Here is a 22,051-nt window from a genome sequence, read left to right on the forward strand (position 1 = left end):
CTTAATAGTTCTGCAACACAACAAGAGCATTAACAGGTCTCGCCGCAGCCTCTTTCACTGGGACAAAGCTTTAGATCTGAGTTTTGCTCTCAAATGCTCGCATGCGGAGCAGCTGCACCTGTAACTGGGTATACTCAGTCTATTACATCTTTTATTTATTGGCTGTGTTAATAAATCAGACAGGAAACACAACGTCTGAGCATTAAAAAAGAGGAGTAACTACGTGCAGCCTCACTGTCTGGTCTCCAGGACTCTTTTTAAATTTGTGAGTAGTGAGAGCCAGCAGTTATCAAAATAAAAAACAGAGATCAGCAACAAAACATGATGACCAAAATATCCTGTTTGGACAAAACCACGTTTCCTCGCCAGAAATCCCCCAACTCAAAACGACCCATTAAAAACTGTGTTCAAAACAGCAAGTCTACAATTTAGCGGCGGCTCTCTCCCAAATGTGGTCCAGACAGCACAGGCCGCAAGGAGGAAGCCCACAAAACACAGCAGCTGTAAAGAATAAAAAACCAAAAGCTGCAGTTTCAGACATTGTCTTACAGTGATAATACAGTTTCACAAAGGCGGGTCTAGAAAGGGAGGATTCTTTTGTGAGTCAGACAGAAGACCTTATTGCTGACACCAACAAATAAATGAATGAATAAATTCATTAATTTAGCCAAATGCAGGTCAAGGGAGCAGAAAAAGAGAATTGTAGTGCTGCTTTAATTTGTTTTATTGTCTAACACTTTTTTTAAGGAAAGGTGTTCATTAACATATTTGCATGTACTGAATTGCTCATAATTGGGCTGAAGAATATAGAAAAAGGATAAGATCTGAAGATTTGAAGATTACATTTCTTCAGATTAAAGCAGCGGCCAGGCCGCTTTTTGGCAGATGAAAATAATTTCAAGGCTAAATCCAACAGGATGAAAAATTTGTTCATAACTCAAGCCCAATTTTAAAAATGAACAAATATGAGGCACTTTATTTACACTACAGATGTCTGAAGATGTCTTAAAATGGTGGTTCTGCCTTCAATTGTCTTTCATTGAATTTTTGTATTTATGCATTTCAGGGTTGTGTCTAAATTTGTGTGATGGTGTTTTTAATGTTCATGTTTTCACCTGGCTGCAAAGCAAATTTCCCTGAGCGGACCATAAAGTTGAAGTTGAGAAAAAGCGGTGTTTCTTGTTCAGATTATTTTGAGGCTCGTTTTGAGTTTCCATTGCAGCTAGGTCATAAAACCTCCTTATCTTGCCTCAACTGAGAGGCAAGATAATCAGTTTGTTGTTATGAGCTCATATTAAAGAAGTTATCACGGCCGTTAAAGTTATGCTGGAAAGTGTCGCCCATTTAAAACCATGTTTTTAACCAGTCTGTCCTGTGTTTGATCATGCAGATGTTTGCTGTGTGACATTCAGGGGCAATGGAAATTTAAACACCCATTTTAAGACCTTAAGCAGGTAGATCAGAAAAGGTAGGTAGTTCTACACCAGGAAATTTTGATGTTTAACACTTTATTTCCTGTGTTTAGGAGTATTTGTATTATTGTCATGAAATTATGTTTCTTTTTGTGAGGGAAAAAAAAAAATTGGCCTATTTCATTCAAATATCAGCCTTAATGTCTGGCCTTCCTCTCTCACATGAATTTTAGCACCAGTGTCATCATTCAGTCTAAGAATTTCTTTGACAGGGATGTTTTCTACTTTAGTTTTGATTATCCAGATTCTAACATAATAAGGGAATTAACTTTAAATGTGTTTTCCACTAAAATTCAACATATAAGAACATTCATATTTGGTATTGTAGTCCATGTTGGTCACTCTCTTACTTTGTGAAAATATTCATATAAGCAGACGAAGTTTGAAAAAAACCCCGATGATCACCTGTGACGCTTTGACTACACTAAAGAAATCCGCACAGTGTGAACACTTCTTCTCAGTATGTAGTTGTTTTTAGTCACACACTACGTATGACAGCACCAAATATTATAATAACAATAAGATAAAGTATTATCATAATGCAGAAGGCAGTCTGGTCCTGGCATTTTCCTCACTCTTCACGTAACTCATCTCATCTGTTTGTAGCTCTCACACCACGTTTTAGGTTGCCAGGTCCAAGAGACAGAAGGGTTGAATTTTTTTGGTGGATCTGGAATGTGTGATTCATACATGATCTGGCAACTCTGGTACCCTCAGACAAAAAAGGGTTTCCCAGAAGAAATTACAAAGCGGGAGGTGGGCAAGAGATGGACAAAAAGTACAGGAAAACCTGTGAAAATGGGAGTGGTGGCAGGTTTAACTTTCAATGTCACGACAAAAAAACAATTGGGGAAATTACATCCACAACACTCGGGTTCTTTGGAACTGAACTACAAAAACAAATGAATCATATCAATTTTAAACAACAGAACTAAGGGCTATAAATTCTTGTCTGGCTACAAGTCATGTGTTGATGTGTGGATCACATTAACACGTTTTAAGGTGGACTGTGTTATCCAAGCTAAAGAGAGGATATCACAGCTTCCACCTCAGCCAGATTCAAGCTAACAAACTGAACAAATCAGAGCTGATATTCTGAAGCATTAGGGAAAAATAAACAAGTATTTACAGTTTTCCTCCAGAGGAATCATTTCTCAATCCATCATATCTGAATCTGACAGTGCAGCATTTGAGGTAACATGACAACAAGCTGTGGGTAAAGGAGGGGCAGCGGTGGGGGAGTAAATGGGAAGAAAAACAAACGAGAAAAGAAAAATCATGCTCCGGTTTTTGCCCTGTGAGGTTTACAGAGTGGGTGATGCCAGTATGTACTTATGAATTTACTGCAGTAGATTTTACTGCCCAATGCAGCGACCAGCCAAGACAATACACGACTACGAGTGTCAGAGAATTAGAGGACGAGCCGGAGCAGTGGATGGGAGAGCACCGCAAGATGAGGAAACTAGCTGTTTGATGAATGTTTCTGTCTCTACGCCTCGCCACCTCCTGTCTCTGAAGCTCTGGATCATTATTAAAATAGAGACTGAGGAAGCAGAAACACATGATGATAAACCAGTGACTTCATTGTTGTTTAACAGTTGCCAGCGGAACTAAAGCTCCAACTAATGCAATAATTAATTTCCTAGATTGTTATTTTCCACTCTGACAAATATCTTAATGTGAAAAAAGGCATTCTTGGACAGAGAACTATGGCTTTTTTATCTGAGGTTAAACCAGTGCAATGCTCTAGCCAAGGCTCATCCTAATAATTTATACCTGGGATGTGATTTCTCTCTGTGACCCCCAATTATCTCCAAATCCTGCAGACTGTCAGACTTCCAGCTCAGCTCTCTGAGGAATGAAGCCTTCTATCCTCCCTGATGCAAGGCCAGCCAGGAGACTGCTTCAACAGGAAAAGGTAAGACATTTTCTAGCCTTTCAACTCCTCATAAATCGACAAAAAACTATAAGCCTTCTTCTAAATTTAGGCTGCAGGAAGCTGCAAATATGAGCCAGAGCATCAACCTGTCTTGAAATGTCAGTGAAGGGGGCATCAAAAACTCAAAAGCTAACTTATGGAATAATTAGTCCTGCTCATCTAATAGCTACAGTAAATAAATTAAGTGTGAGCAAAATAGAGATTTATATCATGCTGAATGGAATCACAGTCATTCTGATGATCTCAGAGAAAATAAATATTTCATTTATCAAGCACCTTAGCCCAGTTTAACGTAAAATATCCTGCACCGTCTCTTACTCCTTTAGGGTTTCTCAAATACTGTAAGAAAGCTTTCTGTTGTAAAAGCCTCACCTCATATCTAGTCAGCATCACTGCACCCTTTGCATATCTTGCAACTATTCTATTAATGCTAACAGTGTTGTACATACTAGAAATAATACCTACAAGAGCCTGTACATATTTAAATCTTAATATTTTTTTCAGTGGTATGTATTATTTGTATTTACACTCAGAGTAGAGCTCATCTGGTCAAATTCCTTGTTGCATAAGCATACTAGGCCAATTAAGCTGACTGATTGAACATTCAGGGTAATTTTGTCTTTTTGCACACTGACTTCACACATGCCTTTCCGAGTGCAGCCTCCATCGTAAAGCAAAGCTCAGGCTAAAGGCCCTGCCTGAACCTGACATTAAAGGCCATTTAAAATCAGTGCACTGTCTGATTTGCACCAGTGATGAATGCCTAACCTGGGCCAGGCCTTCAGTGAAACACTAAACTCCCCTGAGCAGCAAATGAGCTCTGACTGTTTCTTTTTATTTGATCCTATTTCATCCAGTAGCGTCCCTACCTCTCTGTCAAGTCCAATTACTCTGCAGTTAAATGGATCTTTATGTAGGTAGTCACTGAATCTGATCTGCAGATTCGGCGTCCACTTAGATAAGCAGCTCAGAGCTCAGGTTGTGCAGTAGACTAATACTGGACTGGATATTGGGTTTGAAAGCAATGATTTGACAGAGAAGAGGAGATATTTTGCTTTTCGGGAGTTCTACAGTGGGCTTAACTGCTTGTGGCCTCCCACTCATCCCTTTCCCTCTGTGAGGAGCACACAGAGAGGTCACCACCCTCTCCCCAAACAGGAAGCCCCATCAAAAGAGGATCATGTTTCTGCACAAGCCAGTGAAGGAGAGGGCAGCCAAGAGGACAGGGACACACTCCTGAGCATCACTTACTAAATTCTACACACACACACACACACTTAGCAAAACTGTGCAAGTTCACCCACAACAAGATGTGATTTTTTTTTTTTAACAAAAGGAAAGGCTACAGTTCATTTACACAATCAAATATTTGTCTTAGGTGAAGGCTGAGCTAGTAGAGGTGAGCTCCTGACTGCAAGCACAAAGGCTCCTGACATTTGACCTAGACCTGCTCCATAATTATATCATGATTATTTTGTTTGTTATTGAGATCTTGATTATTGAACACAATTATTCATTGGTTTAAGTACATCTGCATCATTTGCATTTTTAAACTTAAACAAGCAATGAATGAAAATAAATTAGTGAAAAAAACAAATAAGAGTGCATAAATATTCACCCCCTTCAAGTTAGTATTTAGTAGATGCACTTTTGGCAGCAATCACAGCACTGAGTCTGTGTGGAGAGATCTCAATCAGGCTCGCACATCTTGCACTGCAATTTGACTCCATTTTTAGTGCAAAACTGCTCAAGCTGTTAGGTTGCACAGGGATTGGGTGTGAACAGCCCTTTTCAAGTTCAGCCACAAATTCTCTACTGGATTTAGGTCTGGGCTTTAACTCGACCACTCCAGATTATCCACTTTGTTTTCTTTTAACCATTTCTGTGCAGCTTTCGCTTTCGCAGGTCATTGTCTTGCTGGAAAATAAATCTTCTCTTAAGCCGTAGCTCTCTTCCAGACTGAACAAAATCGTCCTCCAGAATTGTCTATATTTTAACGCATTCATTTTACCCTCTACCTTTAAAAGCCTTCCAGGGCTGGTTGCTGGAAAACATCACCACAGCATGATGCTGCCACCACCGTGCTTCACAGTGGGGATAGTGCGTTTGTGGTAATGTGCTGTGTTTGGTGTCCGCCAAACATAGCATCTAGCACCATTTTGGTCTCATCAGACCAAAGAATTTTCTTCCACTTGAGTAAACTTGCCTTTTGGCAAACTCTAGTCAAGATTTAAGGCCAATCCCATTTCTACCCCCTTAGCCTTCCCCCTTGCCCCTCAGAACAGAGTGCTAAGGGGTAGGGGTGAAAAACTTCCCTTAAGAATCGTGACGCCACTTGATTGCTGTTCATCATCAAACATTGTCAATAAACAGTCTGCCATCAGAGGTGAGAATAAAGCCTCAACCATCTTGTTCATACTATATATTAATACAGTTGATAGCCCTCAGTTGTGTGCATACTGAAAATATAATAAACTAATATCCTCAGTATTTAAAGATTGAATATATGAGAAAACACTGTTATATTTTCCTATATTCAATGACGAAAATATTTACATTTATCCACCTCCTTCGTAGTCCATTGTGCCATTTTGCAAGTGAATGCAGTGCATGGTGAGAAATTAACTATCCCTTGGTTTCAAGTGTGGTCCTGAAAAATCGATGTTTTAAGGGCTGTGTGCCCTTGGCCCTTAGCCCTAGCCCTCAGTTAAAAACAGAATTGGGATACCCCTTCATCTGACGTGAATGCACAGAACCAAGAGGAAGGGAAGAGCTCCCATTTCAGGTGCTGATGCTTGTAACTCCTTCAGAGTAGTCATTGGTGTCTTGGTGGCGTCTCACACTAGTCTCCTTCTTGCATGGTCACTTAGTTTGTGAGGACAGCCTGGTCAAGGCAGATTTACACATGTGCCATATTCCTTCCACTTCTTGATGATGGATTTAACTGAACTTGAGGATGGATGTTCAGTGGCTTGATTTTTTTGTATCTTTCACCTGGCTTATACTTTTCAATAACCTTTTCTCTGAGTTGCTTGAAGTGTTCTTTTGTCTTCATGTTGTAATGGTAGCCAGGAACACTGATTAACCAGTGACTGGACCTTCCAGACACAGGTGTCTTTATACTGCAATCACATGAGTCAAATTCACTGAACTCAGGTGATCCCCAGTTCGCCAAATGTGAGACTACAAGCACCATGATTGATTTATAAAATTAATAAAAGGGTAAAACATGAAGGGGATGAATATCTTTTATAGGCACTGTATACAACAAGATTTACATTTATGACCAAAATACTACAAACACTGGAACATTAACCAGATGACAAAACCTGAGGACCAAACAAGCGTAACCCGGCATATAGCACAGTAATTGTTTAATCATGATTATATGATTTTTATGATGGTGGAAAGCCAAAAATGTAACTGAAATTGAAACTCAATAATTACTCAGAACCAATTTGACACAAGCCTGAAGGGCAAGATGATGCAGTCACCACCTCAGCAGCAGAACCAGGCAGACTGCTTGTGTGCGCCTCTGAGTGACACAATTCACACTGTGGATGGAAGTGATCTGTGTTAGCTTTATAATTAAGACCACTTGCTTTCTTTAGGCAGGTTTATACTAGCTAGGCATAAATATTTATTCCTGGCGTCTGCAGAGGATAAAAATGGCGGGAGTCAGAGGTGGAGCTTGCCAAACATCCAAAATCCAACATTTGCTCTCTGATGCTTATACCCCCGAGGACTACTGTGCCAGACTGCGCTGTAGCGGAGATCAAATACGAGGGCCCTTACATTGCATTTATTGTCTTCAGGTCTTCCATTTTTCCTAATAAATGAGTGACAGCTTGAGGTGGGTCTGGGTGCTTTAGTAGACTCTTTGTATTTTTCCCCCAGGTCAGAGAGGAGAGGGCTTTAACAGCGATCAAAAAAACGTAGGGGAAACTTGCAGAGCATATCTAATTGCTTTCATATGCCGTATTATTGCTTGATTTAAATAACCACAGACACCAGGGGCATTGGGGTGCGTCGCCTTTAACCTTTGCATGGCCCCGGCCAAGACTGGCTGGCTTGGTTACTGAGTGGATCGGCACCCACAAACCCTCATTTTTTTAATCAGGAAATTATTCATCTGAGGCTTCCTCAGAGAGCTCTGTGGACTCTATCCTTGCTTTAGAGTCAATTTAAACAGTTTAGATGCTAATTTTCTTAGCTGTGGTGTCACTTGTGTTCAAACAGAAAAGTTAGAGGTGAAGATGACAGGCCTGTGGGGATACAATGTCTGGAAACTGGGGAATGTTGCCTCAGGCATTCCTTGCTCTTAAATACCCTCCAAAACTCTTTCTGCATTTACATTTAAACTGCTCTGATGAAAGATAGTAATGCATACCACAATAATGACTGATTTACTATCAAACAAAGATGAAACTGAAGTGCAGTGTGCAGTACAAACCCTGAAAACCAAAGTTAAAAGATGGTGGGCCTGTTCGAAAACGTCAACAGAATTACTTCCAAAGTTCTTTCCTCTCCTCTTTTCCTTGGCCTTGATGAAAGATATTACATAATCAAGAAAATATGTGAACACAAAATGCTTTTTAAGGTTTTTAAATGTCTATTCAGGACAAGCAATATCCGACAACACCTCACAGATTTAATATCTCTTAAGAACTTTCTTTACTTTCTTTAGAAAGCTATGACTTGATGAATATTTCAATTTTCTATTTTTCCTGTAATCATGACCATCTTGGTTTCTTTCTTTCTTTCTTTAACTTTCTTGTTTCTAAGATGTTTATATTTTATATAGTCACATAAGCCTTCAGTGCTGTGAAAAATATTTCCCCCTTCCTAATTTCTTTCTTTTTCAAATTTGTCACACTTAAATGTTTCCTATCATCAAACAAAACAAAGATAACCTGAGTAAATACAAAATGACGTTTTTAAATGAGGATTTCATTTATTAAGGGAAAAAGCCACCCAATCCTACCTTGCCCTATGTGAAAAAGTAAATTCCCCTCAAACCTAAAAACTGGTTTCTGAAGTAGATGATCTCAAAAAGCAACATATGCCGCAACCTAAAGAAACTGAAGAACAGATGAGAAACAAAGTCATTAACATCTATCAGACTGGAAATGGTTACAAAGCCATTTTGACACCAGAGAACCATGGTGAGAGCCATTATCCATAAACAGAGAAAACTTGGAACAGAGTGAACTTTTCAGGAGTGGCCAACCTGCCAAAATTACTCCAAGAGAACATCAAGAAGGTCACAAAAAAGCCCAGAACAACATCTAAAGACCTGCAGGCCTCGCAGTTAAGGTCAGTGTTCATGATTTAACAATAAGAAAGCCACTGGACAAGTATGGCAACCATGGGGGAGTTCCAAGGCCAAAACCACGACTGACCAAAATGAACACAAAGGCTCATCTCACATTTGCCAAAAAACTTCCTGATGATCCTCAAGACCGGACATACAGTACTGTGCTGAAGTTTTAGTCATGTAGAGCACTAACGGTTCTTCACATGTCCTGATGTTCCACAACCCCGGGTTGAAGAGAGGAGGGAGGGCGGCCAGAGTCAGTGTCGACACATTTGACATGTGTGTGCGGTGCTCAGCATCCAAGGTCGAGCTTAACAGCATTTCTTTTGTCTGGGCCTTTGCACCCCTGGTAATACGCCCCGCAACCACCAACAGTTTTTAGGTGCTTAGAACATACACATGACAACCAGGGGGTTGTGGCAACCCTCCTACCCGCCCTACCAGTACCCTTGGCTGTGTTTAAGCGCCACATCTACCCATAACTCTGCCCTAAAGCTGTGGTTTTTTTGTTTAGTTTTCATCAGATTATTTTCCCATGACACCCAGAGCATGACCTGGGTTGTGTCAATCCTCCTTCCCGCCTGATGGGGCCCTCAGGTGGGCGTACTTGCCATTACACACCTTACTTCAGCCTCAAATTTTGGCCCAAACATGCCTAAAACTTCTGCAGAGCACTGTATATCAGATTGAGATGCTGTGGCATGACATTAAACAGGCAGTTAATGCTTGAGAACTCTCCAGTGAGGCTGAATTCAAACAATGAAGAAGAGTGGGTCAAAATTCCTCCACAGTGATGTGAAAGACTCATTGCCAGTTACTGCAAATGATTGCTTCCAGTTGTTGCCAGTAATTAGGATGTGGGGGCAATTTATTTTTCAAATAGGGCCAATGATATAATGAAATCATCATTGTAAAATAGCATTTCATACCTACTGAGGTTATCTTTGTCTAATATTAAATGTGAAAAATATGCAGAAAAAAAGGAAATCACTGATTCTGTCTGACTAGCTCTTATCATGGCTGACACTCAGTTAGGAAACTTACCAAGCAAAAAGGACAATTTAAATCGACTGGGTTCGTATAAAATAGGGCATTGCTTACTAGTCAGATCTTTCTTCAGCTTCCTGATGTCCTTTGAGAGATCTTCAAACTTCACCTGAGCAGCCTGGAAGAAACTCTGAGGCTCTGGCAGAGGAAACACGCTCTTATCTGTGCCTGCATGCTGGAACATATAAAAATGAGTGTTGGGTAACTGTTGAGTGTAAAATTTGGGTAATTTAATTGAGAGTGGCTTACCTTGTCAAAATTACGCAGGTAGTATAGAACAACATAATCCACCAGATTCATACGATTGTCCTGAGGGGGAAACAAGTGACTTTGAAGATCAGGGTTTGCCTCTATCATGTGGTTTTATTTTGCTTACATTTTGTATTTTTCGTCAAATGTGAAGCTATGTTACCCTGCTCTTGACATCTTTTAGTTTTGGAAGGATTTCCAGTCCAAAGCCGTCAGCCTGACCTCTTGTCCTGTTCCCTCCATTCATATAGTTCCCAAAGGCTAAGACAAGACCCAATATATTCCTTAGATTTTCACACTCTAACAGCTCCTGAAACACATTAACACACTTATGTTAGTCAGCCTTCTTATAGTCAACACTCTTCTGAAGCAGTGTTTGTTGATGTTGCTCTTACTTTGCAGACATTCAAGATAATGTCCACTTTGCGGCGGATGGAGGCGATGGTATCAAGGAAAACTGACTGAAAGATGATGCAGCGTGCTCGGCCTGCAAAGTCGGGAATCTGTGAGAGCTCGTAAAGAAACCTGGAAACAAAAGGAAGGAGGAGGTAGAGGAGAAGGAGGTGTGATATGTAGAGAGAAATTTAAACAAAATGTCTAACAGGAAGAACTATTCCAGGTTCTTGGCAGGCCCTGCTCCAGCATACAGGTCGGCTGAGTCAGTGTTGCTGTTCACAAGCACACAGGCAGCTGATAGTCATGAGCAGTGCTGCTCTGCTGGGTTTGAAGGGTCTGTGGGGTCGGGGCAGAGGGAGAGCAGCGAGCGGCGCACACAGATTGATCAAAGGTAGCTCTGGCCTGATGCGGGACGACTTATGTAAACATTGGTGTGTCAGAGGGGAGCAGAGCAGTAACATCCTGTGTGATTAGGCCCTTCTGATGGAGGGAGACACTTAGTAAGGATGACTCTGGCAGCCTTAGTGACAGCTCTGGTCAAACATGGAAACAGGAAGGCCAGGCTGAGCGGCACCGCTGAGTCCCGGCCTCGTTAACTGGCCCAGAGTACTTAACCCTGACAGGAATTAGTGAACTACAGAAACAAATTCATGTTTTTTTCACAGAACTGTGAAATTCTTCATAATAACTTAACACTTGTACAGAATAATAATTCCCTAAAGTATGCATGTTAGAAATATGGAAATCAGGGCTGTCAAAAGATTAAAATTTCTAATTGAAATTAATCTCAGAATTTCTGTAGTTAATCTTGATTAATCCCACCCTTTTAAAATTCTACTATTTTGCATTTGAAACTGTTTTTGTGTCATTTTTATTTATTTTTACTGTAAACTAGGGGTAACTGACTTCCTGTTTAGATACAGACCTACTTTTATTGGTAGATTGAAGACTTCAACATTAACTTAACCGCTGAAAAAAGAAGTTGTTATGGATTGAAAACGAAATAAAGTAAAATGAGACATTAAGGAGCAGTGGTGGACTTATTTTACAACACTGTGGCTGCAGGGAGATGATGCAGTGACTGAAAAGTATGCTAAAAGTGACAATAAAGTATGAGATTACTTGCAATTTAGGCTAAACATAATAAATTACTGCACTAAATGTAGTCCTTAATCAATCATGATTAATCTTGCCAGCCCTGATAGAAAATAAGCAAAAATGTCTTTTCCCTCACAGACTACTAAAAAAAATCACATATTTCCCTGTCAATCAATGTTTTTTAAACTATATATGTATGCTGAAAAATTGCGCAAACAAGTAAAACTCCCCTGATTATCTATCTTTTTAAAGAATTTCTTTCCTGATTGAAAATGATTAATATGTTACCATGTTACTTACTGTTCAGGTTTGTCCAGCAGTTTTACTTCCTCCTCTTTGGCTGTCTCATAGTGTTTTGTTATCTTGTCCATCTCATCGCTGGTGGCCCTCTGTAGAAACACAAAAGTTAAAAAAAAGTTTTATTTAAGGATGTGGCGATAAGCCAGTTCAGCGGCTAAATTTGTATACTACATCAGCCGGCGCAAGATTTACAATCGGTTAAACTAACTTCCTTTAAATTTTTTTTATAAACCCAGACCTTAAATCCTGGTCAAATGCTTTTAAGACTGTAAATGAAGCCTCCTGCCATTATTAGCCACTGTAGCTTCAGTTTATGGCTGCTGCCATCGTGGTGTAGCTTTCCCTGGCACTTGTCGGACATAAACATGAATAGCTTAGTGTGCTAGTATGTCTTAAGAACAGCACGGTATGGCAGATTTTTTTAACTAGAAAGTGGAAACAAAGTGGTATGTAGGCTTATGAGGGCTATACTCACATATTACTACTCAATTAAAGAGAAAAGAGGCCATACAACAAAGCCATGTGTCATGTGCAGACAAGGCCACCCATTAGTGCGGAAAAATGGGAGAGCTTTCTGGGGCCCAGCCAAGCTGGGGGACAGCAAAATCATTATCCATTGTAAAGTTAAGCTGTGTTATTTTATATTTAACCTGAATAATAACCATTCTTAACAAAGAAACAAATTTTGATTCGTGTAGTAAGTAGCCCACTTTAAAAAATTTATATCCTTTTGTAAAAAACAGAACCAAATTCCATTAAAAATAGGTTAATAGGTTAATGATGGCAAAAAACTGTGGGAAAGGTGGTGAAATTGGATTTTAAAAGTAGCAGAAATATTAGATGAAAGTGGCAAAATAACCAAAAAAATGGCAAAAATAGGTTAAAGTGGCAAAAACAGGCATATTAAGTGGTAAAAGGGGATTCAAAAGTGGCTGAAATGGCATTCAAGTGGCAAAAATAGGTGCAAATTTAGTGAAATTGGATGAAAATTGATATAAACTGGCAAAAAAAGGGTTAGCTGGGGCAGAAAAAGTCAGAAACTGGCAAAAATGGGCATATCAAATTGTGAAATGTGGCTTAAAAAGTGGTAAAAGGAGTAAATGGTGGCAATAATGTGTCAATAGAACCAACAATAGGCAGAGAGTTGCAAGATTTGGTTTAGAAATGGCAAAAACCGGCTTAAAAAAAGTGATGGAAATGGTTTAAAATTGACGGGAGCACAGAGGGTTGAGTGGTTTAAGGCACGACCCATGTAAGCAGCATGAAAAGGCCCAAAAATAAATCTTTAAAGAAAAAAATTGACAAAAAATGGTTTTATGTTGCAAAAATGTTAAAATTGGCAAAATTGGTAGGAAAAGTAATAAAAAATGGGTTAAAATGAGGCAAAATTGGTGTAATGTGGCAACAGTGTAATTCAAAAATGTTCTTAGTTTTTTTTAAGGCATCTAGAGACCCCCTCTCAGTGTCTCCCCCAATGTTGAGAACCCCTGCTCTACATAGTATATCAGGCTCACATCATACCCGCTGATACGATGACATTGCTGAATTTGACTGTTTCCTAAGCATTTTATCCACAATTTTAATGGATGTTTAGCCAAATAGGGAAATAGATGCCTGGTAACATCCTTAGTTGTATTACATCGACTATACACAAAATAAAAATATGTGGAAATAGGAAAATATTCAAACAGTAGAATTTATTTAAAAGTTTATTTTATCTGAAGGCTAAATTTATATCCAAACATAAAATCTTGAATGAAAAGGAGCAGAGAGAATAATAATCTTACATTATCTGCCCCTCTTTTATAAGATATTAATTAACAAAATACAAACATACAAAAATATAACATCTAATAAATAATGTGAAATTAAGTAACAAGCTGGAGGCCTAGCTATCCTACTTTCAAGGTAAACTCATGTTATACTCATCTTTGTAACACCACAACACATACAAAGCAAAAACATCATTTTCTTTTCTTCACGTACAGGTATTAATTGTTTTGAAACATAATACTTAACTTAAGAGTCTCTTGTTTCTCTGTTGGGATTGTTTCAAAACTGATTCCTTTGTCAGAAATGCTACAGTCCATTCAGTTCTGAATCTTGATGTTTTAAAGATTTCTGTTCTTTTTAAGTTATAATAGTGTTCTCTTTTTTCTAGTCTTTTCTGGATGTTCTCTTCTGGTTCTATACAGCCACAGCCCTTTACGTCATAGATGACACTCCATAATAATACTTATTTCCAGCATGAAATGATTAAAATGAGCAAACTGATTTTCATCACTGTACTTAACTTCTCCTCGTACTTACATTTTCATATAGCGCCTCAATAGTTTCCATGTCCACCACAGAGTTATCCACAGTAAGAACAGCTGAAATAGTAAAGACATCTATGTTAGAAACTTGTCATATAAATCGATGTGATTTTACTCTCATCACCAATCAAAGAGCTGTAGCAGACCTTGACTGCACTTTTCTGACTAGACTAGTAAACTCATGATGGCAGGGGGATTTTGTTAAACTTAGATGCATAAAGCATTATATTTAAGGCATGCATTACAAAACATGGCTCCTCGTCTCTGGTCCCTCAACTACAAAGACTTTTATATAAACGCATAAAAAGGTGAGCCATTTAGAAACAAAAGAGGAAGATAGGAAACAAAGAAGAAGAAGACAGGAAAGCATTGACTTTCTGATGATTTTCTGAATCTTGTTCATCTGCATGTTTCAGTGAAAAGGAAAGAGTGCAGGGGGACAGAGAGAAGAAGGCAGCACAGAAAGAGAAAGTGCCTCCTGTTCTGTGTCTGAGAGGCGTCACAAGTTTACAGCTCTGGTGAAGGAGGAGAGGAGGAGGTGAAGATCAGTGGGAAGGAGGAAAATGTCACCAACATCATGCATCACACTTGCTTTTTAGATTTCATATTGTGGTTTTGAATTAAACAGTCAAGAACTTATAACTGACAAGAAAAAATGAAACGCATTAACGGGCTGAACGATTTGGAAAAATAATGATTCAATATGCAATTATTTTTTCTTTACTATAATTCTGACTCATATTGCAAATTCAGTGTGAATTTTTGTATTGAAGGGAATAATAATTTTTATGTTTCTCAGTTTTAATTAAAAAAAGGAAAGTAGGAATTTTGGTAAAACATTCTAAAAAATTGACACTTAAATATCTGCAGGAAGTGTAGAGCATAACATCTCTGCTGCAGTCAAATTTTATTAAACTGGTATTTTGACACATATTTAAGATAGAAGAAATATCGTTCCCTTCATGATTGAAAAATGCAGTAGGCCAAATCGTGATTTAATCTAAGTTTCCATCAATTTCCCAGCCTTATTGTGTAACTAATACGTTACTGTAAACAAGTGGAAATTATATCATTACTCAATATCTGTACTGAACAAATACAGTAGGCTGATGGGCAATTTAACAAACTATCAATGACAATCGAAGACACCCTTAAAATGCTAGGGTGTGCTATTGCAATTGTATTACTTGTGTTGGGTAGCATCCTCGCCATGGAATATTACAGAAAAACTGGGTTACTTTAGCTAAAAGACAGTCCTCCCAGCCAGAGGTGAAAATTTTAAGATGAGTACAAATAATGAAAAGTAGTTCAAAAGCAGCACAAATAAACAAAAGTCTCTAACGTCAGCAATATCACACACGGTGCTAAATCTTGTTAAAGTATGCTAACTTTCTTGGCTTCTTTATACAGTAAATTATTAGCATGGAGTTATAACCCCCTATCTCCATTTTTCATGATTTTTATTTTATTTTTTAAAAGTTAGTGTTATCAATTACTCTTTGCATCTGTTTCCCAATTTTTTAAACATTAACAAGTGTCAAAATGACACTATCACCATGTAGTGTTAAATTGTTAGAAAAATCCAGTGTTTTCCCCCTTCCCTGAAAAGTGGCTATTTTTGAAGATAAGAGGTTTTGGCCTGACACCTGCAATACTTAAATTAAAATAAAAACTAGTTAAACTTCAACAAAAGTATAGCAGATGCAGTCATGCAATAAAAGTACAGTGTAGAGTAAAACACACTTCAGTATTCTAAGTTAAAGACCTATCTTAAATTTCCGGACAACAGCTAACACCACATTAGCCACCAATGTTAAACTTGAATTACTCTCTTTATATAACAATTTCTTCGGTTAAAGGCCAAAAAATCTCTCAACATTAGCATAAGAACAAGAGTAAGTCACAAACTTACTTGATATTTGTCACTTTGGAGAATCTATCCTAAATTTGCTAGCAGGAGCTAAGCCTAAAAATGTTGCCTGATAGTGTTTTGTGCCCTAAACTTTGCTAGGAAGGCAAGCACTAACTGTGCCTAACTGCCTTACAGTCATTCACAACCAATGGGCAGCCTGGAAGAAATGAACATGTCCCAGCCATGTCTTTAGCTGCCTTGAAGCCAGCTAGGCTCTGTTATAATAACACCAAGCATTCTAGATGGCATCTAGACGCCTAGCAAATAAATAAGATTCTCTTAATTTGCTAAGGAGATTTAACTGGGTAGATTTTGGTTGTTTGTTTCAATCTATGACATTATTTAGATTTAACTTTAGATAGCTAATATTAACAAACTTACGCTATAGAAGCTAGCAAGCAAGCTAGCTAATTGACTGGGGAAGCGGCAATCTCGTTCCCTAGAATATGGTGACTGGTGATGGACGAGGGGTTAAATTAATGACTTTACTTGACTGGAATGCGGTTGGGGCGAGGTTGAGGGAACAAAACACCATCGAGCGACAAGTTTACATTCGCTTCCAAGTCATTTTTAATTAAAACAAAAATTTTCACATTTTGCCCAGCAATGCCACAACTTTGGCAAGTCATAAGTAATTACAAGATGATAATAATACATTCAAATTAGACTAACTGCATAAATAGGGAAAATTCCTCAAAAAATATAAAGTAGTAGCCTACCTGATAGCTAACAAAGCCAGCACATTAGCTATTTTGACAATAGCACATAAAGCGTAATTACAAAGCATCCACCAAAAGACAGCCGTTACTTGAGAAATACACAACAGTAATTACCCTAATGTGGCGCAAAAACAGCAGATAAATAAAGTCTCAAAGCAACTTCCGTTATGTAAAACCTGTAGCATAGTCAGCTTCTTTTGCCTAACTGACATGAGCTTACTAGCTTAAAAAAAACATGAGAGCAAAATAAGAATACTTTAGCTGAATGAAGACGCTATGGCCATAAATGACAACTATCAAAAGAAGGCAGTTAGTTCAATTAAGCTCTGTTGTTCCACGGGGAGACAACAAATAAGACTAGAATCTTTATTTGTTTTATGAAAATGTATCTCAAGCTGCTCACCAGCTTTTTAACAACACATCAAAGCAAAATTAGGCAACCTTTGCTAAATAACTGTCGCTGTCATTAATTGTAAAAGTCAACATCTGTTATTTTATACTCCATTTATTCAGATAAATACATGTGTTGTACTTCAGACACCAGTGCATTTTGAGGAAAATGGCTTCAGGAAGAATAAAATATTTATAGTAATGTGAAAGCAATGCCAGTGCCATATTGTGTTGGCAAAGGTAAAAGTAACAGTTTAGACAACAGTCTTCTCAATCACACTCTGCTTCCAGCTAACAAGGTAATACTTTGTATTCTGGTTCCCAGCTGTTCCAGTTGCAGAGAAGCTGTCAATGTGGTCCTGATGTCTGGATCACAGAGATCGCTGGAGGTCCATTTCCTACATCTTATTAGAGTGGATTATTCAGTCCCTCAGCCATGCAGCCGTCAATCACACACCAAAGGGGGGCCTGCTGCAGTGTGCACAAGAGCACTCTGATCCGAGGGGAGCCGGATATCTCTCCACACCGGCAGATCAAAGCCGGCCTGCCAACCGCCTCACACCCTCTCCTTCCACTTTTCACTCATCGGCTTTAGTGTGGAAGGGCTGTGTGAACATGCGTATGTGTGTTTGTAGTTGGTGTGTGGGGGAAAGCCTCCCTTTGCCCTTGAACCATGGTGGCCCTTGAGGTCCCTCAGCCACTCCAACGGGTGTAGTTGACCCCCTCTATGCCGTAACTAGAGTGCTACCTACCCCTCCTTCCCTCCCTAGTAGCTCTAATTACATTACATGTCCCATGTCCTTTTAATTTGGCAACAAAGGGGAGGCAAGCAGGCGAGGCCTGGGACCAGAGCCCTTAGAAGTGCTTATTAAGGTGCTGTCCTTCATTGTCAGATTCAAATTGTTAATTTCACATTCACCTCCCATTAAGGCACAAGGAAGCAGCCTCACGCTGAGAGCGAGCGGGCCTCTTTTAACCAAACCTCCCCTACAGGCAGACACTAGAACTGAGAGAAAGGGATTCAAAGGAATGGGGAGAAAAAAATCTAAACAAAATGGGTGTCCTGGTGCTATGTGCTGTTTGGCTCGTGTTTGAGGTGGTTTTATGTGGTAGCGCAGTGTCTGCTAACTGTGGAAGGTGGTTTTGTACATGCTCAGATCATTAGTGGGGTGTCAGTCCCATTAGGCTTGTGGAAACCGTCACTGGCTACAATAAACAGATCTGCTGGCCGCATGCTCAGACTAGCAGGCGGCAGGAACTCTCCGCCACAGTCCCAGGACAGGACCAATTCCTGGCCTATCTACGCTGTCCCCAACACACACATAATGTGTTTACATATGCACACACTCCTGCATTTTCCACAGAACAACCAAGCATGTAATCAATCCATGCGGCTCTTCAAATAAAGGAGATTGTAATTTGATTTAAGCAGTGCAGAGGAGATTTGACATGGTCTGATGGAAAAACTAGGCTGCTTTCATCCCCCTGTTTGAGTTTCACATTATGACAAATAGAGGCATTTTCTTTCCCACCAAAGTAATGGAAAATCATCCACTTTAGACACAAATGAATAAATAAATAATGTGTCTGCTTACAAATTAGTCACTGTCAAAAGAAAAGAAGTAGATCATAATAACTCCATCTGCATTTTATCAGGAGTCATTCACAATTTCTTCCTACAAGGGAATGTAAGTTTAGTTTTTTACTGTGGAATATTAATACTGGCTCCTTCCTTGACAGAGATTTAATTACAGTTTGCACAGACATAACAGAGAAGATTGTCTTTTGTACCTTGCTGAATGTCCTTCATCTCCAGATGCAGGCTTGATATGAGGATGCCGACTGCTTGTGAACGCTTCCCATCCAGTAGTTTGATTATCTGAAACACAGAGAATAAATATGCTCTTAATACTAGTTTTCATGAATAACAGCATGAAGAAAGGGACTGGTGAGAGAGGCCACCAAGACCACTATGACTACTCTGAAGGAGTTACAAGCTTCAGCAGCTGAGATGGGAGAGACTCTGCATCCAACAACTGCTGCCCAGGTTCTTCACTAGTCAAAGCTTGATGGGAGAGTGGCAAAGAGAAAGCTGCTGTTGAAGAAAACTCAGTTGTTCTTTGGTCTTATGGGAACTAAAAGGGGCTTTCTGGGCCATCAGACAAGATGCTATGTTAGGCAGACACTAAACACTGCACATCACAACAAACACACCATCCCAAATGTGAAGCTGGCAGCATCATGCTGTGGGGATGCTTCTTGACAGCCGGCCCTGGAAGGCTTGTAAAGGTAGATGGTAAAATGAATGCAGCAAGATATAGGAAAATCCTGGGGGGCAATCTTCAGTCTGCAAGAGATCTACGGTTTGGGAGAAAATTTATCTATACTCAACATATTAATTAAGACACTTATTAATTAGTTAAAACAGCTAAAACAGGTACTCAAAATTGGACATTTCACACCCCCATATAATTTGTTTTTTGTTTCTTTAAAGATTTTTGGAGGCTTTTATGCCTTTATTGTAGAGATAGAACAGTGAATAGAGTAGGTGAAAGAGCCAGATCTGAATTCTGGCCACCTATCTACATAACCTTGCAAAGCAAATGGATACGCCCATTTCTGTGTTTCTCACTGGCAAATCGACCTTGCAAAGCATCCGTCTGACGTTTGGGCCCAGTTAGAGAGTGACAGGACCAACCAGTGTTGAGGGGCAGTACTTTGGGGCGTGGTGGAGTCATGATGTAAGCAAACAGCAACAAGAGGCCTGTGCAGATATGGCGGAAGACATTAGCATGGATGCTGCTAAAGCACCAGTTTTATCAGAACTTGACGACATTTCTTTGTTAAAAGCAGAACAAAGAGCAGCAGTGAGTTGTGTTCTTTTCAAAAACGTCAGAAGTCGTGTACTGACATGTCTACAGTTGCCATGTTTCATGTTATGCAGTTCTGTATGGAGTTGACGCCTCGATAGCGGCTACGTCACATGTTTTATTGCACTGATTGGCCCATAAAGATGTGGCAGACAGAACGTTCATCCAATCACCCTCCAAGTTTTTTTTCAACGCCTCTGCCCTTCCCAAATGCTGTGTATGAGAGGTTGTCCAGATGGATATGCGAAACAAATCCATCTGGCATGCCAGATTAATATCTTCATGGGGCGTTACAAAACCACTAGGCCTTCTGCATAAAATAAGGAGTCAATAGTCCAAAATGGGGGTCAGCTGATATTCAAAACGCCACATATCTGTCCAATCATTCTAATTTACACTGGATTGCAATCTTTAAGTCTGAGGAATGCAATTAGCAAATACCCAATACATGGATGTACAGGACTTATATTTTGGTGCTCTAATACATTGGTTCCCAACCTGGGGTCTAGGACCCCCTGGGGGGGGCGCCAACGATCTTAGGGGGGGCACGAGGCCTTGTCTGTTCTGAGGCTGCCAAAAATAGATTTAAAAATATTGGTTAAAACGATGATAAAGCAGTTATTGTAGTTTATACAAAGGTCTTTTGATGAGAAAAACATGCACATGCCTCTTTTTACAGTTTTATCAGTGAAACAATTAAAATCTATGTCAGTTTTTGATGGCAGTGTGTTACTTTTTCTTCTCTCTTTGGTCCTGCAGAGGCCCTGCTTTTCTTAGGTACATGGGAGGGCCCAAGGAAAAGTGGTTGGGAAATGCTGCTCTAATATTTAAACAAGTATTGATACTGTTTGCTTTATATAAGGAGTTCATCACTAGTATCTGATTTTTGTTCGATACTGAACTATGATTACAATTATATTTTATCTTGAGATTATAAAATCCTAATCACAAGTTACTTCAATCATGGATAAAAATCAAGTAAAAACAATGTATCCCTGCGTGACCAGTTGTATCTTCCATATTGCACTAAGGCAGGGGTGTCCAAACTTTTTCCACTGAGTGCCACATACAGAAATATATAAGGATGTTTGGGCCAATTTAATATCCACAAGATGAGGTATATGAAAGTTTTTAAAACCAAAATAATATAGGTTGAGATGTGCTTAGTGATTGAGTATGCCTAAATGGCTAGCTCCTTCAGGAAGCAGCAAAAACTTAGAGCAGAGCAGGCATCAGTGACAACTGTGTGGCATTGATCATGTCAGAAGCAGAATAAAGGAGGAGCTGGGGTGGAGGAGGGTTACTAGAGCAGCTTCTAGAGAGAGCAACAGAGCATGGCTAGGCAAGAGCAGAGCTGATGAGGGCTTGTGTGATTATGGCAGTGCTTAACTCCGTGACCTGCTTGAACTAATGCTTTACGCTCGATTTAATGTCTGACAAGGCAAATAGACAATCAATTCCTTGTTACTGGGGAGGCCGTCAGATTTCAGGGGGCCCTGTTGTGCCCAAACTACCACTGGCTCCGCCCCTGAAATAATATTGGTACTGCTATTTGCTGTCATACCCCATCACAGAGTTAGAAAATAAGACATTGATATTATTTTGGTTGGCTGTATGCTTACCATGTAGACAGTTGTCTCAATTTAGTTACACAAAAAAAACACATCAATAAATTCTTCTTGTCAAAATGTTTGTTTACAGACTTAGCATGGTGGCACTTGCCTTGTGCTCACACTATGAAGTACTAACAGTCAAGCCCACGCTTCATGCTCAAATGTGGGCTATTTTTCATTTTATTTCTAAAATTTCTTACGGGGTCAATTAAAATTGGATCCTGGACCGCATTTGGCCCCCAGGCCATAGTTTGGAGACCAACGCACTAAGGTCTTCCTTGATTTTTCATACCTTCATTTACTATCATTTGTGGCTTTAAGCACTGACATTGAGCACATTTTGGATTAGGCTGGTAAATAAAAAGCAACTTTCTGTGATGAGAGTCGGGTAAAATTACTTGGACACTGCTTGCT

At 39.4% G+C, this 22,051-nt stretch overlaps 1 protein-coding gene across 2 annotated transcripts in view; it reads right to left on the minus strand.

The window, feature by feature from the left end:
• Nucleotides 1-22,051, minus strand: part of LOC121526426 (formin-1-like) — a 90,553-nt gene that overhangs the window by 21,745 nt on the left and 46,757 nt on the right. For both annotated transcript variants that reach the window (XM_041813003.1, XM_041813004.1), the window contains exons 8-14: nucleotides 18,946-19,033; nucleotides 14,129-14,190; nucleotides 11,819-11,907; nucleotides 10,420-10,549; nucleotides 10,188-10,334; nucleotides 10,025-10,084; nucleotides 9,830-9,950 (exon numbers count right to left, since the gene is read on the minus strand). In XM_041813003.1, the coding sequence (XP_041668937.1) occupies nucleotides 9,830-9,950; nucleotides 10,025-10,084; nucleotides 10,188-10,334; nucleotides 10,420-10,549; nucleotides 11,819-11,907; nucleotides 14,129-14,190; nucleotides 18,946-19,033 (697 nt within the window). The remainder of the gene's footprint in view (nucleotides 1-9,829; nucleotides 9,951-10,024; nucleotides 10,085-10,187; nucleotides 10,335-10,419; nucleotides 10,550-11,818; nucleotides 11,908-14,128; nucleotides 14,191-18,945; nucleotides 19,034-22,051) is intronic.

The sequence above is a fragment of the Cheilinus undulatus genome, linkage group 18 (assembly GCF_018320785.1).
Source record: "Cheilinus undulatus linkage group 18, ASM1832078v1, whole genome shotgun sequence".
Classification (NCBI taxonomy): Eukaryota; Metazoa; Chordata; class Actinopteri; order Labriformes; family Labridae; genus Cheilinus; species Cheilinus undulatus.